The 25,701-nt window shown below is 41.7% G+C and overlaps 1 protein-coding gene across 1 annotated transcript in view; it reads left to right on the forward strand.

Moving 5' to 3' along the window:
- Positions 1 to 25,701, forward strand: part of akap6 (A kinase (PRKA) anchor protein 6) — a gene marked incomplete at both ends in the record, with an annotated part of 201,823 nt that overhangs the window by 95,925 nt on the left and 80,197 nt on the right. The window contains 2 exons of the mRNA XM_079574235.1: positions 13,614 to 13,741; positions 21,755 to 21,875. Coding sequence (XP_079430361.1) covers positions 13,614 to 13,741; positions 21,755 to 21,875 — 249 coding nt within the window. The remainder of the gene's footprint in view (positions 1 to 13,613; positions 13,742 to 21,754; positions 21,876 to 25,701) is intronic.

Raw genomic sequence — 25,701 nt, forward strand, 5'->3', positions numbered from 1 at the left:
GTGACTAAAAATTACAAAAAATTACAAAAATGTGACAAAAATATGACAAGAAAAAGACAAAAATGTGACAAAAAAATTAACAAAAATTGACCAAATTTGACCAAAAAATGACAAAAAATTGACCAAAAAATGACAAAAATGTGACAAAAAAGTGACAAAAAATGGATGAAAAAATGACAAAAATGTGACAAAATGTGACAAAAAAAGACAAAAATGTGACCAAAAAAATGACAAAAAATTGACAAAAATGTGACAAAAATGTGACAAAAATGTGACAAAAATGTGACAAGAAAAAGACAAAAATGTGACAAAAAAAATTACAAAAATGTGACAAAAATGTGACAAAATTTGACAAAAAAATTACCAAAGAAATGATAAAAAATGGACAAAAAAATGACAGAAATGTGATAAAAATTTGACAAAAAAAAATTGACAAAAAATGACAAAAATTTGATGAAAAAAATGACAAAAATGTGACAAAAAATGACAAAAAAGTTAAAAAAAAAAATGAGTTGAATACCCACCAAAAAAATGATGGAAAAAAAAAATCTGATGACGTGTGGAAAAAAGATCCTCTCGGTTCAGGCGGGAGTTAAGAGGTTAAAATGCAAAGCTAAAGCCAAAAACTTCTTGCATATTAATAAAAAAAGCCAACTGGTGAAACTACTGTAACATCCATCGGCTATAATACATAATGATATATATTAGATCAAAATATAATACTGCAAAAAGACTGTATCGGATCGGTATCGGCCAGATATAGAATATAATATAATATAATATAATATAATAATGAAAAGGCTGAGTTTTCTTTGGTTTGGTTCTGACTTTGAGAGTAAAACCCGGGACTCTCCTTTTGAACATTCGCCGCCACAGTAAACGGTTTCTCCACACGCGGCGCCGGGACTGGGATTCCGCGCTCGCCATCGCCACGAGTTTTACGGTGAAGTAATTAACTGGTGCAGGAGGTAAAGGCGCGTGTTGTAATTGGGAAAGAAGTGGTTTTCCAGCAGCTCCAGCGGACGCGGCTTTGGCTCCAGGGCGACTCCGGCGCCGTCCGAGAACCGGCGAGGAGAGACTTTTTACCCAAACTGAAATGAGCTCAGGTTCAGGCGCCAAAACGTGTTTCCACAGAGCTCGACTTTACCATTTTAACCGAGATTTAGGAGTGACTAAAGGGAAGCAAAGCGGCCCGAAAGTTTAGTCACTTTACCCACACATGTGCCTTTACCGCTGTGATGTTTCTACTCTGACATTTAAACCAAGACGTGGAAGAGAAAACTCAGATGTTTTAGTCTCAAAAAGAATGACTTATTTCTCTCTCGTTGCTGTTTATTAAAGCGTTTTGGCCTCTGCCCGTCCATCTCCTCCCCTCTCCCACTCTCCTCCCCTCTCCCCCTCCCCGGTGCGAGGTGTGAGGTGTGAGGTGTGAGGTGTGAGATGACAGCAGCACAGATCGATATTTGTAGCGTTCTAATTAAAGGCCTCAGTGGAATAAATCCATGTCATTATGTGTGAATGAGCACAAGGTCAAGCTGCAGACTCTGCTCTCAGTGCAGAGGAACCAGAGGAACCAGAGGAACCAGAGCAAACATGAGACAAGCTGCAGACTCTGCTTTCAGTGCAGAGGAACCAGAGGAACCAGAGGAACCAGAGCAAACATGAGACAAGCTGCAGACTCTGCTTTCAGTGCAGAGGAACCAGAGGAACCGGAGGAACCGGAGGAACCGGAGCAAACATGAGACATACAGAGACATAACTTCATCACGTCACATGAGGAACTCAGGAGAACAACATCCCATAGTTACATTATTCTGTCATTGGCCGTTAAGGAGTTACTCTAATCTGACTACTTTCTTCAGTAACGAGTTTCTAACACATAACAAACGCGTTGCTTTTTTCAGACCAGTGTCAGATTAACGTTGAGTCACTGTTCTGTCATTTTCAGCCTGAAAATGAGTCACGGCATAAACGAGATGGAAATACGGCACTTTCTCAAACTGTGGAGCTTTGTTTCTGTTTCTGTTAAAATGACAAAACCGGTTCATTTACATTGTGACGTTGAGGAGGTGATGAATGTAACTTAGAGTAACTTGTAATCTACCTCAGTTACTTTTAAAATCAAGTTATCACACAGACAGATACGTGTTTCTGAAGCTGCAAAGTTATTTTTCTGAGCACAGATTTAACGAGTTTCTGCCGAATACTTTGCCCAGAGCAGGTCATGAGTCTTAAAGCTCCTGTTTCCGGAGTCGTACAATTCAGTTATGTGAGTGTTAAACATGTGGCGACAGTGACCCCCCCCCTCTCTCTCTTCTGCACCTTTGAGCTCCAGACCCGCGTCCCCGTGCGTCTGTGTGCGGGCTGGCGTGGTGGCGTGGCGGGCGTGGCTTTCGTTCTGTTGACGCTTCAGTAATTATTTTGGTGCCCGTCCGTTTCTGCTTCCTCTTCCATATTTAATTAAAATATCATTTTAAAACATAATTAAGTTTTTAATCCGACTGCGGCGCTCCTCTCCGCGCGTCTGCGAGCGCTATCGCCAAATTGGAAGCTGCCCGCGGCTCTTCACGCACGCGGACGAGCGCACACGCACGGGGGGGGGGGGTAGGGCGGGTGGCACACGCGCGGGGGGGGGGGGGGGGGGGGCACACGCGGGGGGGGGCGGGAGTCGGGGAAGAAGATCCTTTTCTTTCTGCACAAGACGAGGTTCAGACTAAACGTCACTGAGGAGGAGGTGTGGACGTCAGGGGGGGAGTCAGGAGTCAGGAGTTTTCTTCCTTAACGTCTTACTTTTATTGTCAGAGTACAAACGATACTCCTTCCGATACTTTTACTAAAATCTGGGAAAATATTAGTAATAAAACATGGGCAAAAAGGAAGGAAAAAAATAGGGAACTGGGGAAAATATTGGAAAAATATTTTTAGCTGAACTAACCAAGTCACAACCTGGATCTAACGTTATTTCGGTGCCTTCTTTTGGTACCAGTAGAACCTAAACACTGACATGTTTGGTATCCACGTGTAGCAGGAAAGGCTGTGAACGAGATGACGCTGTAATCCAAATATGGGCATTTCCTGTGTGGGAGACAGCAGTGGCTAAAGACGGGAGGAATATACACAGGTGCATGTGCAGACAGAGAGACTAAACTTTAGGGCCTTCTATCCATCCTTCCTTCCTTTCTTCTTCCCTTCCCTTTTTCCTTCTTTCTTTCCTTCCTTCTTTCTTCCTTCTTTCTTTCTTTCCTTCCTTCTTCCCTTCCTTCCTTCTTTTCCTGATGCTGCAATCCCAAATATGGTCATTTCCTTTGACGGCAGGAATATCCTCGAGGCGCATGTGCAGACAAAGGGACTAAACTTTTGGGCCGCTCTCTCTTTAACATCTGCACTTTAGTCGCTCCATCCTGGTATTTGTTCATATTTTTTGTAATACCTAAATCTTTGTAATTAATACCAGTTGTTATGAATTTAAACCTGGCTCATTCATTATTTCCACTCTTCAGATTCCGTCGCTGATCTTATGTCCTGTATCTGCAGCAGAAGTTTCAAATTGATTCCTCTGCATTTGAGTGTTTCTGGTGAAACTCCGGCTCTTCTTTTTCCAAACCCCGGCACATTTATTCCCGCCTCGCTGTGGAGAAGCGACAGGAAATAAGTTCATTTTTCCGCGAGCACAGACTTTGGTAGAAAGGTGTTCGGCTTAGAAAACCGCAGCCTTACATTACATTATGTCCCGGTTTAGCTCCGGTTCAGTCCATGTTGAGGCAGAATTAACCGAAACCCCGGCTCTCGGCTCTGCTGGGTTTGCTGGGTTTGGGCAGTGGGTTTTTTCCACATACATGCAAATCTGTCGCCTTTAGGCAAAATTCGCCGTTTTACCTCGGAAAATGCCATTCACGTGAATCGTGTAGATCTGCAATAAAAGAAAGTGAAGGGGGGGGGGGGGGGGGGGGGTCTATGGCGTGTAACGTGTAAATAAACTATGCACTGGCTGAGGCTTGTAAAATGTTCACTGCTGCTGTTAGGCCAAATATGCCATTTCCCCGAGGCTTCAGCCAGAGGAGCCTCCAGCTCTAGGCTGCCCCACTGCCCCGCCCTCTCGCTCACTTCACCTGGGCAGCGCAACAGCCGCCCGCATCCACCGGCTGACTGTAGCTCGTCTGCTCGCTAACCCATGGATCTATTATATTAAACTAACCCTGCTCCAACAGACGCACCACTGAGGCCGATGAACCGCATGAGACTTCGCGCTGACGCTGAGGTGAAAGTTATACCACTTTATATTTCGACAAGTGAACTTTTACGGCTTTTACTTCGTAGCTAGCGGCTAATGCATCAGCACAACAGAGTTACGCCGACACAGCGCGCAACCGCGTGAAACGGGATAAGCTAACCTATAAAGCTAACGGAAAGCTACATTTACTTTGAGGCTAAATCCTAAATTGACCGGGCAGGTGCCCGTGGCTCTGTGCGCTCTGCACTCGTTTAATGCGCGGTTGCGGTCAGTGAGGGCTGACCTCTCCAGGTGGACTGTGGTCATTGAGGAGAGGGCTGACCTCTCCAGGTGGACCGTGTGGTCAGTGAGGAGAGGAGAGGGCTGACCTCTCCAGGTGGACCGTGTGGTCATTGAGGAGAGGGCTGACCTCTCCAGGTGGACCGTGTGGTCAGTGAGGAGAGGGCTGACCTCTCCAGGTGGACCGTGTGGTCATTGAGGAGAGGGCTGACCTCTCCAGGTGGACCGTGTGGTCAGTGAGGAGAGGGCTGACCTCTCCAGGTGGACCGTGTGGTCATTGGGTGCTCACAGATATGAGCGGTTCTGACGTGGTTTCTGCTGATCAGAGACGTTATGACAAGTTTACTAAAACTGAACGTGTCCAAAGAGACTTGCAACTATTCAATATTGCCAAACCATTTGCCCACTGAAGCCAGAACAAAACTGATACCATTTTATTTAGTCTGGTAAAGGGTGGCATATTGGGTATGCAGTGTATGCTATATTTTTATAAATAGTCAATAAAAGTTCGAAATCTATATTTAAAAATCGAAAATGTAATAATATGTTGTCCTTTTTAAATATAATTCAAACAGAAGGCAGTCTCTTCTGATGAACAGAATCTGATTTGGAATTCCACATTATGTTCAAATCCTTTACTTCTATGTCCACTTCTGTGGTGAAACTGAAGCCATTACTGCAGTTCTGAAAGAAAATGAAAGTTTAGTGTTGAATCAATATAGTTTTCCATCATCACTGCAAAATAGTGGATTGTTTGAGTGCATTAATCATGGAATCTACGTGTTCTGTGCAAAAACCACGTGTTCTGCCGTGGCCCCGTGAACTGTCACCTTTCTCACTATGTCTATGTTTGCATGTCTGGTTATTTAAGTCACTGTTAAACTGAAGCGCTAACCACTCTGCCACCCAAAGGATGCGATGCATGTTTTCAGACATTTCATTATTTTTTCTGATCTTGTTTAGTTTAAGAGAAACTAATCCCAGCATTGACCAGTGTGTGAAAGTCGATGTTCTCACCTGCAGAGTCTCGCCTTAATTCTCATAAATTCCTGCTAATTCCCTCGATAACAAGCAGCAGCTCCGAGACGTGAAGATGCTTTAGGGACGTTTAGTTTGTGCGTGAGCTGCAGTTTAGCAGATCCCACTTAGTCCACTCATGTTTTCTGTGTGTGAGTGAGAGCGGAGTCCTGGGGTTCACCCGCGGCCAAAGCTGTCACTCAGCCTGAGAGACAGAGCCAGACGCTCTGTTTACACCTTTAAAGCCACTCTGCGGATCATTTACAACACTTCAGCTCTCATGGAATCAAACCAGATCATCAGCTTTTAAGGCAAGATGTTTTAAACTCTCTCTTTATGATGTTTATTCTCTGAGATTAATCCAGGAAGTGACTCCTACATGTCTGTGTCGCTCCCTGGTGTTTCCCCACGCTTATTCATTCACTGATACATGTTTGGTATCCACGTGTAGCAGGAAAGGCTGTGACCGAGGTGACGCTGTAATCCAAATATGGTCATTTCCTGTGTGGGAGACAGCAGCGGCTAAAGACGGGATGAATATACACAGGTGCATGTGCAGACAAAGGGATTAAACTTAAACAACATCTGACCTTTAGTAAAGGGTTCTAAAAATGATTTCTTTGAAAATATTTTTTTTTCCTTGGAGACAGAACCCTCTCAATGACATCGCCCGACTATTTTTATTGCAGACATTTGTATATATATATATATATACTCGATAATTACTATATCGACTTATCGCTCGATAAGTAAAATAAAGGACAATGACATTTTTATCCATCCATGTTTTTCCACTTGTCCTTTGCCCAGATCACACTGGACCAGCCCCTGTAGGGCCTCCTGCAGGTGGTGGGTCCACAGAAGGACGGCCTCATGGTCTCTCATAAGGGGCTTCTGACCCGCTCTTTGTCTGACCCGTCACCTGTAGGACCTGTTTGTCCTGGGAGACCCTACAGGGGCACGAAGCCCCGACCACAGAGCTCCAGGATCATTCGGGCTCCGGGTTCCAGGAGGGGATAAGATTTTTAGTCTTGATAAATGCACGTGCTGCGTATGCTTAAAATCAACAGAAGAATGAAGCTATCACAGCCTGAGTGAGCGGAGCATCCATCCCGCCCGCCTGTGCCTAAAGCACTGAGCACATGAGCCGTGTCCCACATGTATCCAGATCATTTATAGATCTGCTTTGCAGAAATACAGATTTATCTGAATCCATACATGTAATATACATTTTAGTCTAACCAGGTTTAATTTAACACAGAAGTGAGTTTTTGTCTATCCATCCATTTTCTTCCGCTTTTTCCGGGGCCGGGTCGCGGGGGCAGCGTCTCATGCCCAAACCTCTCGATCCACAAACACCTCCTCCAGCTGTTCTGACCCCGAGGCGACACCAGGCCAGCTCGGAGACATAGTCCCACCACCGTGTCCTGGGTCTTCCACGAGGCCTTGTCCCACTGGAACATGCCTGGAACACCTCCCGCAGGAGGCGACCAGGAGGCATCCGGAACAGATGCCCGAGCCACCTCAGCTGCTCCTTTCGACGTGAAGGAGCAGCGACTCTACTCCGAGCTCCTCCCGGGTAACTGAGCTCCTCACCCGATCTCGGAGGGTGCGCCCAGCCACCCTGCGAAGGAAACTCATTTCAGCTGCTTGTACTCGCGATCTTGTCCTTGTCAGGTCTTGTCAGGTCATTAATAAAATCATAAAATAGTTCATCACAGTTTTCTTTTTATTGCCTACAATATTTGTATTATACTCAATATTATCGTTTATCGCGATATTTTCTGAGATACGCCGTCCTAAAAAAAAACTTTTTTTTTTTATCGTGGCCGACCAAGGCATTCGGCAAAAACAAATTCAGCTGCAATTCAATTTAACATCTTCTTTTGCTCAAAAGTTGTTTCCAATTTAGTTTTGAATATCAACATTTCTCATGTACGAATCTTGTCACATTTATTGAGCTTTGAACCCAAAAACAAGGCAAAAAGTAGCTTACGATTCAAAAACTAAATCCAAAATCCCTCAAATCGTATCAGCAAATAAGTTCCCAAAATAAAACCTCACATATAAACCTGCCTATATTCAGATTCATGATAATATTGTCAATTTCAGCCATTTTTATGCATAAAGTCCCTCTTTTTTTTTTATCTGAAACATAAAATGACAGAAAACTTGCCATACATTTCCCCCTCATATATGAACGTCTTTAACCTCTTACCACCCGCCTAAACCAAATGCATTCTCTCCTCTTTGCCATTGTCGTCACGTTTTTTGTCTTTTTTTCTGCTGGATTTTTGTCATTTTTTTGTGCTGATTTTTTGTCATTTTTGCTGGATTTTTGTCACTTTTTTGCTGGATTTTTGTCACTTTTTTGCTGGATTTTTGTCATTTTTTTTGCTGGATTTTTGTCACTTTTTTCTGGATTTTTGTGATTTTTTTGCTGGATTTTTGTAACTTTTTTGCTGGATTTTTGTCTTTTTTTCTTGCTGGATTTTTGTCTTTTTTTTTGCTGGATTTTTGTCTTTTTTTTGCTGGATTTTTGTCATTTTTTTCTGGATTTTTGTCATTTTTTTTGCTGTATTTTTGTCCTTTTTTTGCTGGATTTTTTGTCATTTTTTGACGTTTTTTTGTCTTTTGTGTTGCTCTTTTGTCACTTTTTTTGTTTGAGTTTTTTTTTGGTCACTTTTAAGCGTTTTTTGTTGTGTTTACATCCTCAGTTTCCTCTCGTTTTTTATCGCTGTTTTGTAGAAGCTTTTAGATTTGGAGAATTTGGAGAAAACATGTTCAGGTGGGCGTTAAGAGGTTAATCCACAGAGAAAGTTTCAAACTGATTCCTCCACATTTTCTTTCCCTCCCTCATTGACCCGCAGCGCCTCCTCTTTAAAGCCTCGCCTTCAGTCCCGCCTCAGCCTCGCCTCAGCCTCGCCCGGGCCTTATATCCCACATATTGGAGAAATTTCCATCTGATTTGCGCGACTTTGTCAGAGCGGCACAATGACAGACTCTTGAGTGGCTTCTGCTTCTCCCAGACTCCCGATAAATGATCTAAATAAACACGCGGCGCCGCACTCGTCCGCCCGTCGCCGCGCCGTAATGGACTAAGAATTGGTCCGGTATGAGAAAATCAACGCGCTCCGACTCGCAAATTATCCTTCAAACGCTTCGCCACAATCATATAGAGCCACTCGGGAGGTAATTGCATCCAAAGCGTATGGAGATGAGGCGCGGTGTGTACAAACAGCTCCAGCTAATGCCGCCGCGCGAATCAGACACGCGGGGAGGAAGAAGGAGGAGGAGGAGGAGGTCCCGGGATGGAAAAGGTCACCCCCGCCAACGGGCCCACAATCACGCCGCTAATAAACAAACGCAGGAACACAATCAGCGAGAGGTTAGGCCGCACTGTACCGCTCGGTAACGCCGCACTTTCCGCCCAAGTGCCGACGGACGCCGCGCTTTGTTTGGCAATTTCTGCGGCGCGTTCCGGGGATATTGGTTTGGATGGCGCGGCGGAGGATCTTAAACGACAGTGTGACAGGACGGAAACCTGTTCTAGGGCGGGGGGGTTTGGGGGGTTTGGGGGGGTTTGCAGAGGAAAGGAGCTGCAGAGGCCTGTGCGAATGTCTGAAAGTATTGATTTTTAAGCTCGTTTTGTCCCTTAACGTCTGAGTTTTCCTGTTAGAGAATAAAATAGACCAACCGTGCCCCGTATTTGAGGATGTTTTGTCGTGAGGAGTAGCTACAACGTCGCTTCACAAGGCCGGCCCCCCCTCGCACATTCATTCACAGATATTGAAAGATTTATGTCCACGTGTCCTGAAGGGTGACCATGATGACGCTGTAATCCAAATACGAGAGCCGGCGATGAAATGTGTGTCTCGGTACAAAACCTTAGAGCTGCTTTTCTCAAAATGAGGTTTTAGTTCCTCTCATGCAACAACCTCACCGCTTCAGTCGCTCTTACAGACTCCCACCTCTCCAGTCGCGCCTTCGGTAGTTTTGCCTTAGGTATTTTTTTACCTGATTTATTTTTCACAGAAAAGCAAGGCAACATTTTAGTTTTTGCAGATTAAAAAAACAAAACAAAAAAAAACTAAAAGTTCAGCTACTTGCTTAGTGAGTGTCCTCACTAAGATAGCAGTACAAGCTTGTGTGTGTGTGTGTGTGTGTGTGTGTGTGTGTGTGTGTACTTGTACTTAGGACATTGTGAGGACCAGTTTGAGTGAGGACATTTTTGTAAAGTGAGGACATTTTGGGTGGTCCTCACTTATTTGAAGGACTGTTTGGTTAGGGTCTCCGAAATACATTATGTCTATGAGTGTCCTCACTAAGCACGCGTGCATGTGTGTGTGTGAGAGACCGCCTCAGAGAGGCGCTCCGGAGGTCGCGTTACAGCTGCTTTGTAATGTAATGGACTGACTCAAGCTTTTATGTGAAACGAGATGAGAAACTAAAATATTTGTCGGGCTGTTTTTTGTCTCCTGCATTAACAAAACATCGACAAATAATGTACATTGTTAAATGACCTCCGTCAGGACTGAACAGTAGCCTGGCTAACACCAGACTCAAATCACAAGTGATATTTAGTCTGGGGAGACCAGTTCATGTTCTGGTAGGAGAGGTGTGGTTTACGATCGTCCATACTCGTTTATGCGTCTGCACGAGGCCACAGCCAATCATATCATCGTATCCGATGACGTATGACGTACCCGCTGTAAACTTTAGAGATAAACTATTTAGAACACGGACTAAAGCTTGATTGAAAAATAGTGTGGTGTCTGCTGCTGTCATGTTTGATCAAGCTTCCGTTTATCGAATAGCTCGTCATCCTCTCGCCGTCCCTCCTCGTTCTGTGATTGATTCCCAAATCCATGCAAACATTTCGGCCATGGTCCCCAGGCTGCTGTGCAGTTCCAAATGATTCGAGCCACACAGCAGCCTGGAGTTAGCCAGGTTGACCAAACACGGTTTGACTTCCTGAAGATGTGAGAAAGGCTCAACTCAACCATGTTCAAATCCAGGCTGAAAACAGGTCTTTTTAAGGAATATGACAAGAATGAAAGGATCTTACCGGCTCTATTCACTTTTAGTGACATTTCCTATGATTCTTTATGTTTTTCTGATTCTTGTTCCCGCTCAGGATAACTTTGTGTCTCCTGCTCTTGTTTTCTGGAGAACTTTGTGTCTCCTGCTCTTGTTTTCTGGATAACTTTGTGTCTCCTGCTCTTGTTTTCTGGAGAACTTTGCGTCTCCTGCTCTTGTTTTCTGGAGAACTTTGCGTCTCCTGCTCTTGTATTCTGGAGAACTTTGTGTCTCCTGCTCTTGTTTTCTGGAGAACTTTGTGTCTCCTGCTCTTGTTTTCAGGATAACTTTGTGTCTCCTGCTCTTGTTTTCTGGAGAACTTTGTGTCTCCTGCTCTTGTTTTCTGGAGAACTTTGTGTCTCCTGCTCTTGTTTTCTGGAGAACTTTGTGTCTCCTGCTCTTGTTTTCTGGATAACTTTGTGTCTCTTGCTCTTGTTTTCTGGAGAACTTTGTTTCTCCTGCTCTTGTTTTCTGGAGAACTTTGTGTCTCCTGCTCTTGTTTTCTGGATAACTTTGTGTCTCCTGCTCTTGTTTTCTGGATAACTTTGTGTCTCCTGCTCTTGTTTTCTGGAGAACTTTGTGTCTCCTGCTCTTGTTTTCTGGATAACTTTGTGTCTCCTGCTCTTGTTTTCTGGAGAACTTCGTGTCTCCTGCTCTTGTTTTCTGGATAACTTTGTGTCTCCTGCTCTTGTTTCCTGCGTGACTTTATGTACGAATAGCGCGGTACAGATAAACTGCTGCAGCTCCTGCCTCCTCTCAGGACCTTCTGATTACAATCCACTTATGGTAAAGATAAAGCCTCGCGCTCCCGTTTCCCGCGTGACATTTCCATCTCGTCTTTATGTAAATGCTCCGTATCTGGAGTGTGGATTTGTGTCTAATTCTGCGGCGGCGGCGGCGGAAGCGCGTCCGTGTCCGAGCGCGGCTGAGAGCTCCTCGAAAAAGCCGCATCCGCCCTCGAAACAACACCCGGAGCCGCGTTTCAGAGGCTGAGGAGGCAATCAGGCGATACGAGCAGGTTAGCCACTCATGTCAGAGGGGGAGGGGCCACGGCTGAGGAGATTATGGAGAGGAGCAAACATCATACATACATCACGCCACGCCGACCGCCGACCACCGAGGGAGGAGTCTGGGGAGACTTTTAACCTCTTAACCCTCACCTGAACCTAGTGCGTTTTCTGCAGTTCAGCTTTAACCAAATCTAAAAGCTTCTTGAAAAAAAAGTGTGACGAAAGAGCAACAAAAACATGCAGGAAAAGCAACAAAAACACAATAAAAAAAACAAAAGTGAGACAAAAACACGACGAAAAACCTACACTCAGTTTTCGGGCTGGGCGCCGTGAAACCGAAAAGCTCCTATAGGGGGCGGTATCGAAAAACTTTTTTTTTTTTGTGCTAATTTTCGGTACTTTTTCTCTCCAAACGTCAGTAAATGATCCACAGTCTAAAGTCTAGAGTCTAAAAAAGCCTGAACTCATGAGCAGCTTCAGCACAAATCAGTCATTATCAGAGATGGCAGAGCCGCGGTCTGAGCCAGGACTAAACCAGGACTAAACCAGGACTAAACCAGGACTAAACCAGGACTAAACCTGGACTGAATAAGAAACTAGACTCTTAGACAAAGAGAAAAGCAGTGACAACAAGAAACACATGGGCTTTACCTTTAGCTTTAGCTTTACCTTTAGCTTTACCTTTAGCTTTAGCTTTACCTTTAGCTTTAGCTTTACCTTTAGCTTTACCTTTAGCTTTACCTTTACCTTTAGCTTTACCTTTAGCTTTACCTTTAGCTTTAGCTTTACCTTTAGCTTTAGCTTTACCTTTAGCTTTAGCTTTACCTTTAGCTTTACCTTTAGCTTTAGCTTTACCTTTAGCTTTAGCTTTACCTTTAGCTTTACCTTTAGCTTTACCTTTAGCTTTAGCTTTACCTTTAGTTTTACCTTTAGCTTTACCTTTAGCTTTAGTTTTACCTTTAGCTTTACCTTTACCTTTAGCTTTACCTTTAGCTTTACCTTTAGCTTTACCTTTACCTTTAGCTTTAGCCGCAGAGCCTGAAGTTCCTGTTGTTTAAACTCCAGCTGCACTGGAGCGTTTGGGATCAAAGATTGTCTCTGGAAAAGGTGAGGCTCACTCTGCATTTGCCATGTTTGGAACAGTTATGGTGCATTGTCAGTGACAGAGTGAGCGCTCTCACTATGTAACAGATCTGTGACGTGTGAGGAGCTTTCACTGTCCAACAGCTCAGTGAGTTTAGAAAAGTTTATCTTCAGTAAACGGTCCTGATGTGGATCTGGTCTGTTCCTGCAGCTCAGGAGGGAATAATGTCCGAACTCTCTTTTTATCACGGCTTTAGTGGGAATTCTGAGAAAAACATGAAGTTCCAGGCGACGCTTCGGCTCCTGTTTTCTGATGTGCCGTGTTTGGACTTCCTCCTAAACGATACTTTTCCTGCACATTATTTTAACTCAATTAAAATAACACAGGTATCGAAAAAAGTACTGTTAAGGCACAGGCACCGAAAAGCAGGTATCGTTAAAGTAGTGGTATCGAAAAAAACAACAACAGTACCCAGCCCTACTCAGTTTTGTTGGCCTTAGCTTTCAACTTGCAGTTTGTTTATGGAGGTCGAGGAAACCGTAGCACTGCCTTCAGTCTCCTCCTGGGCTTGTCCCTGTTTTAGAGCATGGTGTCCTGCACAGGTCAGCTCCTCCCCCTCCTTCCTTTTTCTCCTCCTGGTTTGTCCCTTCCTTGTTTCCTGTAGCTCCTCTTGTGGCGCCTCCTCTGTACTGCAGGGGGGGCTCTCGGTGCCTCTTCAGTGTCTCAGAAGAAGAAATGTCGGTCTCAATTTTCTATAGCTCAGAAGCTGCTGTTTCCGTTTAAAAATGGACGTTTAAAGCAGAATTGTTGAAGAAACTTAATGAGGACGATCGGAAGAGGGCGGGACTTTCCTCTGATGTTAAAGACACAGATGTGTTTCATGATCACTGACCTGCGTGTCTTTGTGTGGCAGGAGGAGCTGATCTCGGGTCAGTTCGAGGCCCAGAGGGCGGCGCTGGAGCAGATGGCGGTGAGACTCAACAGCCTGCAGTACCACACGCCGGCCAGCAGGAGGAGCGCGGCGCAGACCAGGACCAACAGGTAAACCAGCAAAGAAAACGTAAACTCAATGTTCAGCCTTACATGAACTGGACCAGGAGGGGAGGGTTTTTTCAATATCTAATTCCTTCAAATCGGCATTAAATCAAAACTTCTTCTAATAAACTTCTTTCTTCTAATTTTATACAGCAATTTTTAAAAAGTTGTGAGGCACCGATCCAATACTGGTGTCGGATATCGGAGCCGATACTGAAAAAAATACGATATCGGGGGTAAAAACACAACTTTTATCGAATACATCTCTGTGAATATGGACATGGGCAATTCAGTCTGAGTTTTGACCTCCACAAATATATTTTCTATTAAAGGGTTAAATGGAGAAAAGTGGAACATTCACTTTTTTACTCACAGCACTTTTAACAAAGTCTCTTGGTATCGGTTAATAACCGATATCGGCAGATACTCAAAACCCCAGTATCGGTATCGGAAGCAAAAAAGCTGCTGGTGCATCTCTATCAAAAAGCTATTAATTTGACTTACTGCCTCCTATAGAAACCCTGAAATAGCTTATTCAAAAACTAATCCAGATCTAAAATCCCTCTGAGCAAATCTTGCTCACTAACATATCACAAAATAAAACCTTTTAAACCTTGCTCTGTCCATATGTAGATTTGTCTCTGAAAAAATCACCATATTTTTCTATGAAAGCATAAAATAGGTGACATTAGTTCCTCATAGTCATGTCAGGGATCCTGTTCTCCTGTTCTTCAAATTCTCCAAATCTAAAAGCTTCTTCAAAATGGCAACCAAAAACGAGAAGAAAATGAGGATGTAAATTGACAAAAATGACAAAAATCCAGCAAAAAAAAAAAAAAATCCAGCAAAAAATGACAAAAAAACAGCAAAAAAAGACAAAAATCCAGCAAAAAATGACAAAAATCCAGCAAAAAAATGACAAAAATCCAGCAAAAAATGACAAAAATCCAGCAAAAAAATGACAAAAATCCAGCAAAAAAATGACAAAAATCCAGCAAAAAAAAAGACAAAATCCAGCAAAAAATGACAAAAATCCAGCAAAAAAAAGACAAAAATCCAGCAAAAAAAGACAAAAATCCAGCAAAAAATGACAAAAATCCAGCAAAAAAATGACAAAAATCCAGCAAAAAAAAAGACAAAATCCAGCAAAAAATGACAAAAATCCAGCAAAAAAAAGACAAAAATCCAGCAAAAAAAGACAAAAATCCAGCAAAAAATGACAAAAATCCAGCAAAAAAAAGACAAAAATCCAGCAAAAAAAGACAAAAATCCAGCAAAAAATGACAAAAATCCAGCAAAAAAAAGACAAAAATCCAGCAAAAAAAGACAAAAATCCAGCAAAAAATGACAAAAATCCAGCAAAAAAAGTGACAAAAATCCAGCAAAAAAATGACAAAAATCCAGTAAAAAAATGACAAAAATCCAGCAAAAAAAAGACAAAAATCCAGTAAAAAAAGTGACAAAAATCCAGCAAAAAAGTGACAAAAATCCAGCAAAAAAAGTGACAAAAATCCAGCAAAAAAATGACAAAAATCCAGTAAAAAAATGACAAAAATCCAGCAAAAAAAAGACAAAAATCCAGTAAAAAAAGTGACAAAAATCCAGCAAAAAAGTGACAAAAATCCAGCAAAAAAAAGACAAAAATCAAGCAAAAAAAGTCAAAAATCCAGCAAAAAAATGACAAACATCCAGCAAAAAATGACAAAAATCCAGCAAAAAAAAGACAAAAATCCAGCAAAAAAAATGACAAAAATCCAGCCAAAAAAAGACAAAAATCCAGTAAAAAAATGACAAAAATCCAGCAAAAAATGACAAAAATCCAGCAAAAAAAAGGACAAAAATCCAGCAAAAAAATGACAAAAATCCAGTAAAAAAATGACAAAAATCCAGCAAAAAAAAGACAAAAATCCAGTAAAAAAAGTGATAAAAATCCAGCAAAAAAGTGACAAAAATCCAGCAAAAAAAAGACAAAAATCAAGCAAAAAAAGTCAAAAATCCAGCAAAAAAATGACAAAAATCCAGCAAAAAAAATGACAAAAATCCAGCAAAAAAAAAGACAAAAATCCAGCAAAAAAAATGACAAAAATCCAGCAACAACAAGTGCTATTAAAAAAGTGACAAAAACACATAAGGGAAATAAAAAGTGACGACAATGGCAAAGAGGAGAGAATGCATTTGGTTTTGTCTGGTGGTAAGAGGAGGTTTTTTCTCCTGCTGTGGTTTGATTTTGAGTGGAAGAGCATCTGACGTGCACCTGTTCCTGTGGATCTGCGAGTTCATCTAAAACAAACATCCTCCTCCTCCTCCTCCTCCTCCTCCTCCGCGACACCTCCCCCGGGCCGTCTCCCTCCTCCTCCTCTCCCTCAGTTTAAACGCTTTGTACGCGGCGTCCCGGGAGGGAGGCGGCGACATGTTTGAAGCGACAGAAATTAAACGCCGTATACATTATTTATCTGAACTGGGAGCGGGACGAGGATTCTGACAAAGCGGATCTCAGAGGCAATAATCAGGGAAAACACACGGAGAAAGAAGAAACTCCCAGCTTCAAACGACGGGAAGCTGATGAGAAATGAATGAACCTGAGCCTTTACCCAAATCTAAAAGCTGCAAAACTGATTGACTTTTTAAAGCGTTTCTGTTAACGTATTTTGGTCACTTTTTCATCACATCTTCTGGGCAGTGGACTCTTTTTTAGGAAGGTTCAGGATCATTATTGACTCTTTGCAGTAAAAAAACATCGTCTGAACCTCCACAAAAACACACAAAGACGAACAAAGGCGTCCGGTAAAACAATGAGGAACACAGAAACCACACAGGCAGTTTGACAGACCAGAACACAGCTGACCTTTACAATTACAATGTTTTCTCCAGTTTTGATGAAGCTTCCAAAAAGTCATCTCTTCTCTGTCTTACACCAGTGTAGATGAAAAAATCAAGCAGCAGGATGATAAATGAGAAGAAGAGGGAACTTTAGCATGACTTTTCATTGCATTTATTTTGCTCCAGACTTTCACAAATGTTAAAGACAGCGCGTTCCAAACAGATATATTTCACAATCACCGAGCTCTGGCAGAACAGGCGTCTCCAGAGTAGGTTCGAAAGAGCTCCTACTTCACGACTTCAGCACAAACATGACTTTGTTCAGACGTTTGTTTACTCTGCACTTACAAAAACAGAAAAACCACACTGCAAAAGTAATTAACTAGATTAGTATAAACGTCTCAATTTGAGCAGAATAATCCACATTTTAGTTGTTTTGACTCGGTGAGATTATTAGATTATTTCACTTGTTCTGAGATGTTTCTGACTCGTTTCAATACATTTCGTCCTTATTTCAGGTCATTTTCTTTGCCAATGGGGTCAGAAAATTGGTCTTATTCATTGGCAGTTTTACTTTCTTATTTCAAGCGAGATTTTTAGGGCTGCACCGATACCAGTATCGGGTATCGGGCCGATACCACATGCTTGTACTCATTCATGAGATCCCAATACCAGAAACCGATACCATTTGACGTGCGGCCAGCGCGCCTACGAGGCGCAGCTACGAGGCGCAGCTACGAGGCGCAGCTCTCAGCTGAGGAGAGAAGAAGCAACAAACTGGAGAATAGTTTAGTGTAAACACAATAATCCACATAGAGCTGACTTTATTACAGACTGCGCTCTCTAAATCAGAGTCTGAGCTGGATTTAACCAGAGCTAAATGCTGTTTGTGCTGCAGCGTCTGCAGTGTTTACAACATACAGGCTAACGTTGCTAACTCGCGGCTAGCGCAGTTTGAGCCATTCTGATGCCGTTTTAAGCCCAGGGGTTTATTCATCTGAAAAACTAACCCAGCGACTAAAAAGTCCTCAGAAAATCCAAACTAAAGACATACAGCATGTTTATATTGAGGGAAAATGAGCTGCAGCAGAACAATGAAAACGCTGTTTTCAAGTTACTACAAACACACGAGAAAAACTACAGGAGCTGAAGTAAAGACTCAAGGAAATGTACATGAGTCAATGAACTAATTACAAACCAATCTTCTGTGAAAAAAGTAAGAATGTTGGTATCGGCAAGTACTTAAATCAAAGTACTCGTACTCGTATCGGTTTTAGAAAAAGTGGTATCGATGCATCCCTAGAGATTTTCCTTAGAACCGTCTGAAATGTCCTCAAACAAGCAAAACTTGGTCTGATCAGGAAATAAGGCTAAATTAGATTTATTTCCTCAATTCAAGTAATATAAGGCAAAGCTTGATATGTACTTTTTGCAGTGCATCTTTGGCTCAAACGTGAACTCATTTTTGCACTTGAAAATACAGTATTTAGGCTTTAACCTCTTAACTCCCGCCTGAACCGAGAGGATCTTTTTCCTCGCGTCATCACATTTTTGTTGGGTATTCAACTCAATTTTGTAACTTTTTGTCAATGTTTTTGTGATTTTTTGTCACATTTTCTCAAATTTGTGTCAATTTTTTGTCCTTTTTTGTCACATTTTTGCCACATTTCTGTAATTTTTTTGTCATATTTTTTCACATTTTTGTCATTTTTTCGTAATTTTTTTGTCAATGTTTTCTCACTTTTTTGTCACATTTCCATCATTGTTTTCGTCTCAGTTTTGTTGCTATTTTCACAGCTTTTTTCCAGAAGCTTTTGGATTGGGGTAAAGCCAAACTGGAGAAAATGTGCTCGGTTCAGGTGGGAGTTAAGGGGTTAAAAAGGCATTGAAAAGCATCACCTTTGACTTGCTGTGGAAACCATGAAATAAATGAACCTTTTTAAGTTTGACTCATTTAAGGTTTACACAGGCAACATCCAAACCCACAAATGTGATGCTTTTTAAGGAGCTAAACCAGGATTAAACCGGACTAAACCGAGTGCAGGCGCTGAGTGTCTGAAGAGCGTCTGAGCTGATGTGAGTGAGAACATTAGGCGGTGGAGAAGCAGAGAATGGCCTCATAAATCCAGCTCTCAGTCAGACAGAAAGGTGACGCTTCCCCGTACGGCTCGTCCAACCTTTAAAACGCCCATTCCCTCCGCACAGCAGGGCCGGCGCAGTCCCGGCTCAGTCCTGGTTCAGTCCCGGCTCAGTCCCGGCTCAGTCCCGGCTCAGTCCCGGCTCAGTCCCGGGACCACAGACAGTCTTCAGCCTCTGCGACAATACAGAACTGAAAAAATGTAGTTTGGCTTTACCCCAGTCCAAAAGCTTCTGGGAAAAAGCTGTGAAAATAGCAACAAAACTGAGACGAAAACAATGATGGAAATGTGACAAAAAGTGACGAAAAATTTACGAAAAAATGACAGAAATGTGACAAAAAATGACAGAAATGTGACAAAAAATGACAAAAATGTTGCAAAAAAAATGACAAAAATGTGATAAAAAATTGACCAAAAAATGACAAAAATGTGACAAAAAAAAGGACAAAAATGTTACAAAAAAATGACAAAAATGTTGCAAAAAAATTACAAAAATGTGATAAAAAAATGACCAAAAAATGACAAAAATGTTGCAAAGAAATGACAAAAATGTGATAAAAAATTGACCAAAAAATGACAAAAATGTGATAAAAAATTGACCAAAAAATGAAAAAAATGTGACAAAAAAATGACAAAAATGTTGCAAAAAAATGACAAAAATGTGATAAAAAATCGACAAAAAAATGACTAAAATGTGACAAAATGTGACAAAAAATGACAAAAAATGTTGCAAAAAAAATGACAAAAATGTGATAAAAAATCGACAAAAAAATGACAAAAATGTGACAAAAAAAGAACAAAAATGTGAAAAAATGTGACAAAAATGTGGCAAAAAAGGACAAAAAAGTTACAAAAATGATGGAAAAAAAATCTGATGACGTGAGGAAAAAGATCCTCTCGGCTCAGGCGGGGGTTAAGAGGTTAAAGCCTAAATACTGTATTTTCAAGGCCAAAAATGAGTTCACGTTTGAGCCACAGATGCACTGCAAAAAGCAAATATCAAGCTTTGCCTTAAATGACTTGAATTGAGGAAATATATCTTGTTTAGACATTTTTCCTGATCGGACCAAGTTTACTTTGCTTGTTTGCGGACATTTCAGACATTTGTGACGTGTTAGTTACAGAGATAAATGATATTTCATAGTTAAAATCAGCTTAATCATCTTAAACAATTCTTCCTCCAGTCCAGGACCAAACCAGGGCTAAGTGTCGACGTCCTCCTGTCATTCCTCGTGTGAAAATCCCAAATTGAATCTCTCCGCGATGATTCCGTTTGTTGTTGGATCTTTAGCATAAAAGCCTTTACATTTTAATCGGCCTCATCTCCCGCCGGCGTCTCGTCTGAAATGTTTTACAGCGAACTCTGTGGATTACGCTGCGGTCTGCGTCTCCTTAATGTAAACCCAGGGGCATTGTGGGTAAAAGTGTTGTTTTTGGGGGACGGAGCTGTCAACGTATCGGCGAGAGATTTCACAGCGTTGTAGTTTCAAAATGAGGAAACTTATCACTTATTAGGAGCTCAACATGGAGTCAAATACTTTATATAAACAAGGCGCGACTTAAAGGGACTATACGGAGTTTAAAGATATTGAAATGAAGTATTCTTCTCCCCTACATGTTCCTCCATGTCCTAATGTGTAGAATGAGCTCAGACCTGTTCACCACAACTGCCTCTAAAATCCTGCACTGTCACTCAGAAAGTGCCGTCATGCACAAGCTTAATATAGAAGCTGCAGTTACGCTTAAGACCTGAGGTGGCAGTAGTCAGTATAAAAATGACCAACTTGCATCTAGACCCTTTAATAACGCATTATGAGTGCGTTATTAGACTGGCCATTACGGTAGAAGTCAAACTTAAGGTCTTAAATTATGGGTGAGGAAAGTCCCTCTCTTTGGTCCTCATGGCTGTAATACCACCCCCTGGTGGCCAAGAGGAGTCGCATTAGAACCCTCAGTAAACATTTTTTCTAAAAATTGTTGTGACCCAACGCTTTTTAACCACACTGGTTTTTGTACAGCATAAATATAAAGTTCAGGCCTAAATCTCTGATTGACAGGTGGAGCTCTGTAGGGCGGGGCTTCCTGCCTGAGCAGCCATGTTCACAGACCACTCGGGTTCATTACTATGAAAAAACTAAAAACTAAAAATCACAAGTGATTTTTAGTCTGGGGACACCAATTCATTGTCTTGTAGGAGAGGTGTGGTTTACGAATGTCTATCATGCGTCTGCGCGAGGCCACAGCCAATCGATGACGTATGACGTATGACGTACCCGCTGTAAACTTTAGTTTCGAGCTAAACTATTTAGAACACGGCCTAAAGCTCGATCGAAAAATAGCGTCGTGTCTGCTGCTGTCATGTTTGATCCGTAAATAAACTACAAGCTTCCGTATATCGAATAGCTCGTCATCCTCTTGCCGTCCCTCCTCGCTCTGTGATTGGTTCCCAAATCCATGCGAACATTTGGGCCGTGGTCCCCAGGCTGATGTGCAGTTCCAAATGATTCGAGCGCACACAGCAGCCTGGTGTTAGCCAGGTTAGAATGAAACACCAGTTATCTCTTCTTTCTTGTATCTATGCTCTTAAATGACATGCTTGTTGTATAGTCAGATTCAAACTGGCATTGAATATACATTTCATCGACTCCTTCTGCTCACTCTTCCCCGTTTACATGACACTCGATCGAGGTTTTGTCCATTTATTTACAGACTCCTCCTCCCCTGCTCTGATCAAGCATGTTCCTTAAAAGGGCAAAGGGCGGGATCTTCACGGTGACTCGGCCCTCGCAGGGCGTGTAGTTCGGTCATTAGCCTGGCCTTTAGCTCTGATGCTAACGGCCAATCAAAGTCAGGCCCTCATTAATATACCTGCCTGGTCTCTTTAATTATACTTAGCCCAGCGTTATCACAGGAGGAATATCTACTATAGCTGCATGAAACAGTGCTACCATTGATCCACATATTCCTTCGATCAGGAAGGAGGTGGATCTGCCCATAACCAGGTACAAATAGACTTGACAGACCTGTAGTAACAGGTTTTGTCCTGTTTGTTTGTTCACAGTCTGCAGGAGCTGGAGGCGGAGTTCCAGGAGCTCTCTGATTGGCTGATGGACATGGACGCCATGGTAACGGACAGTCACCAGCTGATGATGTCGGAGGAGCAGAGGCACCACCTGTTTAAGGTAGGACACGCCCCACACACCGGGGTTTGTCTCCTCTCACACAGTCTGATGTTTTTACTCAGCTCCTTCTGCCTGAAAACGAAAGAACATTTAACCCCTTAACTCCCGCCTGAACCGAGCACATTTTCTCCAGTTTGGCTTTACCCCAATCCAAAAGCTTCTGGAAAAAAGCTGTGAAAATAGCAACAAAACTGAGACGAAAACAATGATGGAAATGTGACAAAAAGTGACAAAAAATTGATCAAAAAGTGACAAAACTTTGCTAAAAATTTGACCAAAAAAAGAGGGAAAAAAATTGACAAAAAATTACAAAAAATGTATAAAAAATTGACAAAAAAATTACATAAATGTGACAAAAAATGACAAAATGTGACAAAAAATTGACTAAAACAATAAAAAAAGACTAAAATGTGACAAAATGTGACAAAAAAATGACAAAAATGTGACAAAAATGTGATAAAAAATTGACAAAAATTGACGAAAAAATGACAAAAAAAAAAGACAAAAAATGTGACAAAAAATTACAAAATGTGACAAGAATTTGACTTTTTTTTTTTTTTTATGACAAAAATTTGAGAAAAAATTGACAAAAATGTGACAAAAAGTGACAAAAAATTTATGAAAAAGTAGCAAAAATGTCACAAGAAATTGACAAAAAATTGACAAAAATTTGACCAAAAAATGAAGAAAAAAAATGGACAAAAAATTACAAAAAAATGTATAAAAAATGGACAAAAAAAAAAACTAAAATGTGACAAAAAATGACAAAAATGTGACAAAAATTTGATCAAAAATTGACAAAAATTGACGAAAAAATTGACGAAAAAATGACAAAAAATTTATAAAAATGTGACAAAAAATGACAAAATGTGACAAGAATTTGACTTTTTTTTTTTTTTTAAATGACAAAAATGTGACAAAAATTTGATAAAAAATTGACGAAAAATGACAAAAATGTGCCGAAAATGAGTTGAACACCCACCAAAAAAATGCTGGAAAAAAAATCCGATGACGTGAGGAAAAAGATCCTCTCGGTTCAGGCGGGAGTTAAGAGGTTAACTCCTCGCTTTGAAATGTGAGTTTTTATCCTCATTTTGCCTCTCCAGCCGCGCCTGAGTCGTATTTCATCCCTTCGTTAACCTCGGCTCCTGCTCGTGTCTCCTCTTGTCCAAACTTCTCTCCTCCCCCTCCCTCCCTCCCCCTCCCTCCCTCTGTCATCATTTATTCATCGTCCGGCGGGAGCTTCACCTGGCCGTCCGCGAATTATTGATAAGTGTAAAAGACCAACCTAATTTCTCCATAGGACCTGCTGAAATATTAATTAGCGTGTGAATATTCATGAGGAGATTATGCGGCGCTGAATCTTAAACGTGCCGCGGTTCCTGCCGGTCGTTTCGCCGCGGCTCTTTTTCTCCCCCCGTCTTTTTTTTGATGTGTCAGAAACGTGCTGAAATATTGATGCGGCGCCGGCTCTGTCTCCGCGAACAAGGTCAAAGCGGCACCTCCTCCGAGCTCATAACCGCCTCAGCCCGGCTAATGGACCCGGGCCGGACCGCGGTCTACCCCGGGTGTTCGTCCTCGGCTTTGGGAGTCCAGACCAGCGGGGTCACGATGGGAGTCACAGAAAATAATGTGCGTTTCAGCGTTTCATGTGCAGAACTCAAGGACGAGGCACGAGTTTGTGTTTTGCTCCATTTTTAAATAACTATGTGTTACAGAAAGTGTTTCCACTACAGGTTTTATTTATAACATCGTCTTTCGGCCGATTTAAAGCCGATATCTCTGGACCCGAATGTGATAGCGACTTAACTTTGTATATCTTGGATCGTATCTCATGTATTTATATTATTTACTAATACAGGGCCGTGTCTTGTGCCTGGTGCAAGGACAGGGCTGCTCCAAACACGATGGTTATCTTCCATGTGGCTATTTTGATTTTCTTCATTAAAAGCAGGTGAAAAACCTTGGAATAAACACACAAGAAACATTGTGTAAATAATATGTACAATACTCATTTACAGCAGTATTCCAGGTAGGTCTTTTTTACAACATACTGTTTCATATCTTTTAAATACTTTTTGCAACATTATATTTTAATATACAGATTTTAATTTATGAATGAATAGGTTTTAGAATTTGTCTTCAATTGATTTTAGCTTAAATGTTTAATACAAATAATTAAACTAATATTTACACCCATGAATTTGCTAATGCTACTACTTTACTTTCGTATGTTAAACCCAAATCATCATTCACTGGTTGCACATTCCACTCAAACCACCATGTGTATTTTTACATTCAAGACAATACAATAAATTATTATGTAGAAGCGTATGCAGTATTTCCGAGCGCTCATGAACGCCCCGTTCGTAGCACAACAGACAGCACCAGGTAGCGCACACACACCCAAGAGTTCATGCACAGCACAGCTGATGGGCTTACCGGCCGTTTGTCCAGCGCTTTGTTTGTAGGTACTCGGTTCGGCACAGCTTTGAGAGTTTATAGTTTGAGTTTGTTGATTGCCTCACACCACCGTAGCGTCTTGTTTGCCTCAGTGCTCCACAGTGGAGAGAAAGTGTCCGTCCCTTTACTAACTCCGGGTGTGCGCAAATTGATTAGAAATCAGTTCCGCCTGGGTCTTGCGGGGAGGGGCGGGGCCGCATGCGATCCGACGAAACACTTCTAAACATAGACTGACTGAGGTGTGGCTTATCACAGCTGCTCTGATGGCCTCACATTTCTTTGTTCACATCGCGCTGCCTTGTGTTCTTCCTTAAAGGATCTGTATCTGATATTTTAGCCTAAACTATGGGCATTTATATGATATATTGTACATCTACCACTATGGAGCACTATTTTTGTGAGAAATATGAGTATTTTCTTGAGGTATTTTGCAAACCCGGAAGATAAGACGATTCAGTTGACTCCGCCCCCTCTCGCCGAGCTAATCCGCCCATGCAATGTTAGCAGTCAAAGAAATATAAATATCACAGCAATAAGAGACTTCACAATGCAGTTATAAGGAGTTGACATCTGCAACACAGCTTCGTAATGGCTAACACATATGCTAACACACGCTAACACACACGCTAAACACACAAGCTAGCACCCACGCCAACACAGGCTAACACACACGGTAACACACGCTAACATACAGGCTAACACACACGCTAACATACAGGCTAACACCCATGCTAACACCCACGCTAACACTGTCCTGGTCGCTCCATCAGGTGTTTACATGATGGGACTCGCTTTGGTTCTAAAAGTGAATCCACTTTGGTTCTGGTGAAGCTTCACAAACATCAGAGACGTCACAGAAAAACACTGTTTTGGTGAAAGTCGCCGAATCCCGGAGAGAAAAACAACTACTGGCAAGTGGCTTCTTCTTTAGGAAGGTTGAATAAAGTCCTCGTAGCCGTAGTCCTCATTTTTTGGGTTTTTTTTTGGACAAAAATATTTTAAAAAGCAGTTTTATATTTTAAAATCAGGCCTCAGGCTATTCATTACATACGTCGGGCTCTTCCTGTTTGACACTATGACGTAAGAAGAGAACTGAGAACTGTGCGAATGATCAGGAAATAGAATTACAACATGGTTAAAAGCTCCGAAAACTCGATTTTGCTGATATAGATACAGACGGCATCTCTGGAATTGCCCTCATATGGTCATTTTTGAAAACAGTTAAGGGGGAAAACAATTTTGAAGAAATGTATATTATATTATTATATTATTATTATATTATTCAAAAACCACTGTAACAAATGCTGAAATATGAACATAGTTTCTACTAAATAATGATGCAAAGACATGGGGAGGAGCAAAG

The sequence above is a fragment of the Gobius niger genome (genome assembly GCF_951799975.1).
Source record: "Gobius niger genome assembly, chromosome: 16".
NCBI classification, from domain to species: domain Eukaryota; kingdom Metazoa; phylum Chordata; class Actinopteri; order Gobiiformes; family Gobiidae; genus Gobius; species Gobius niger.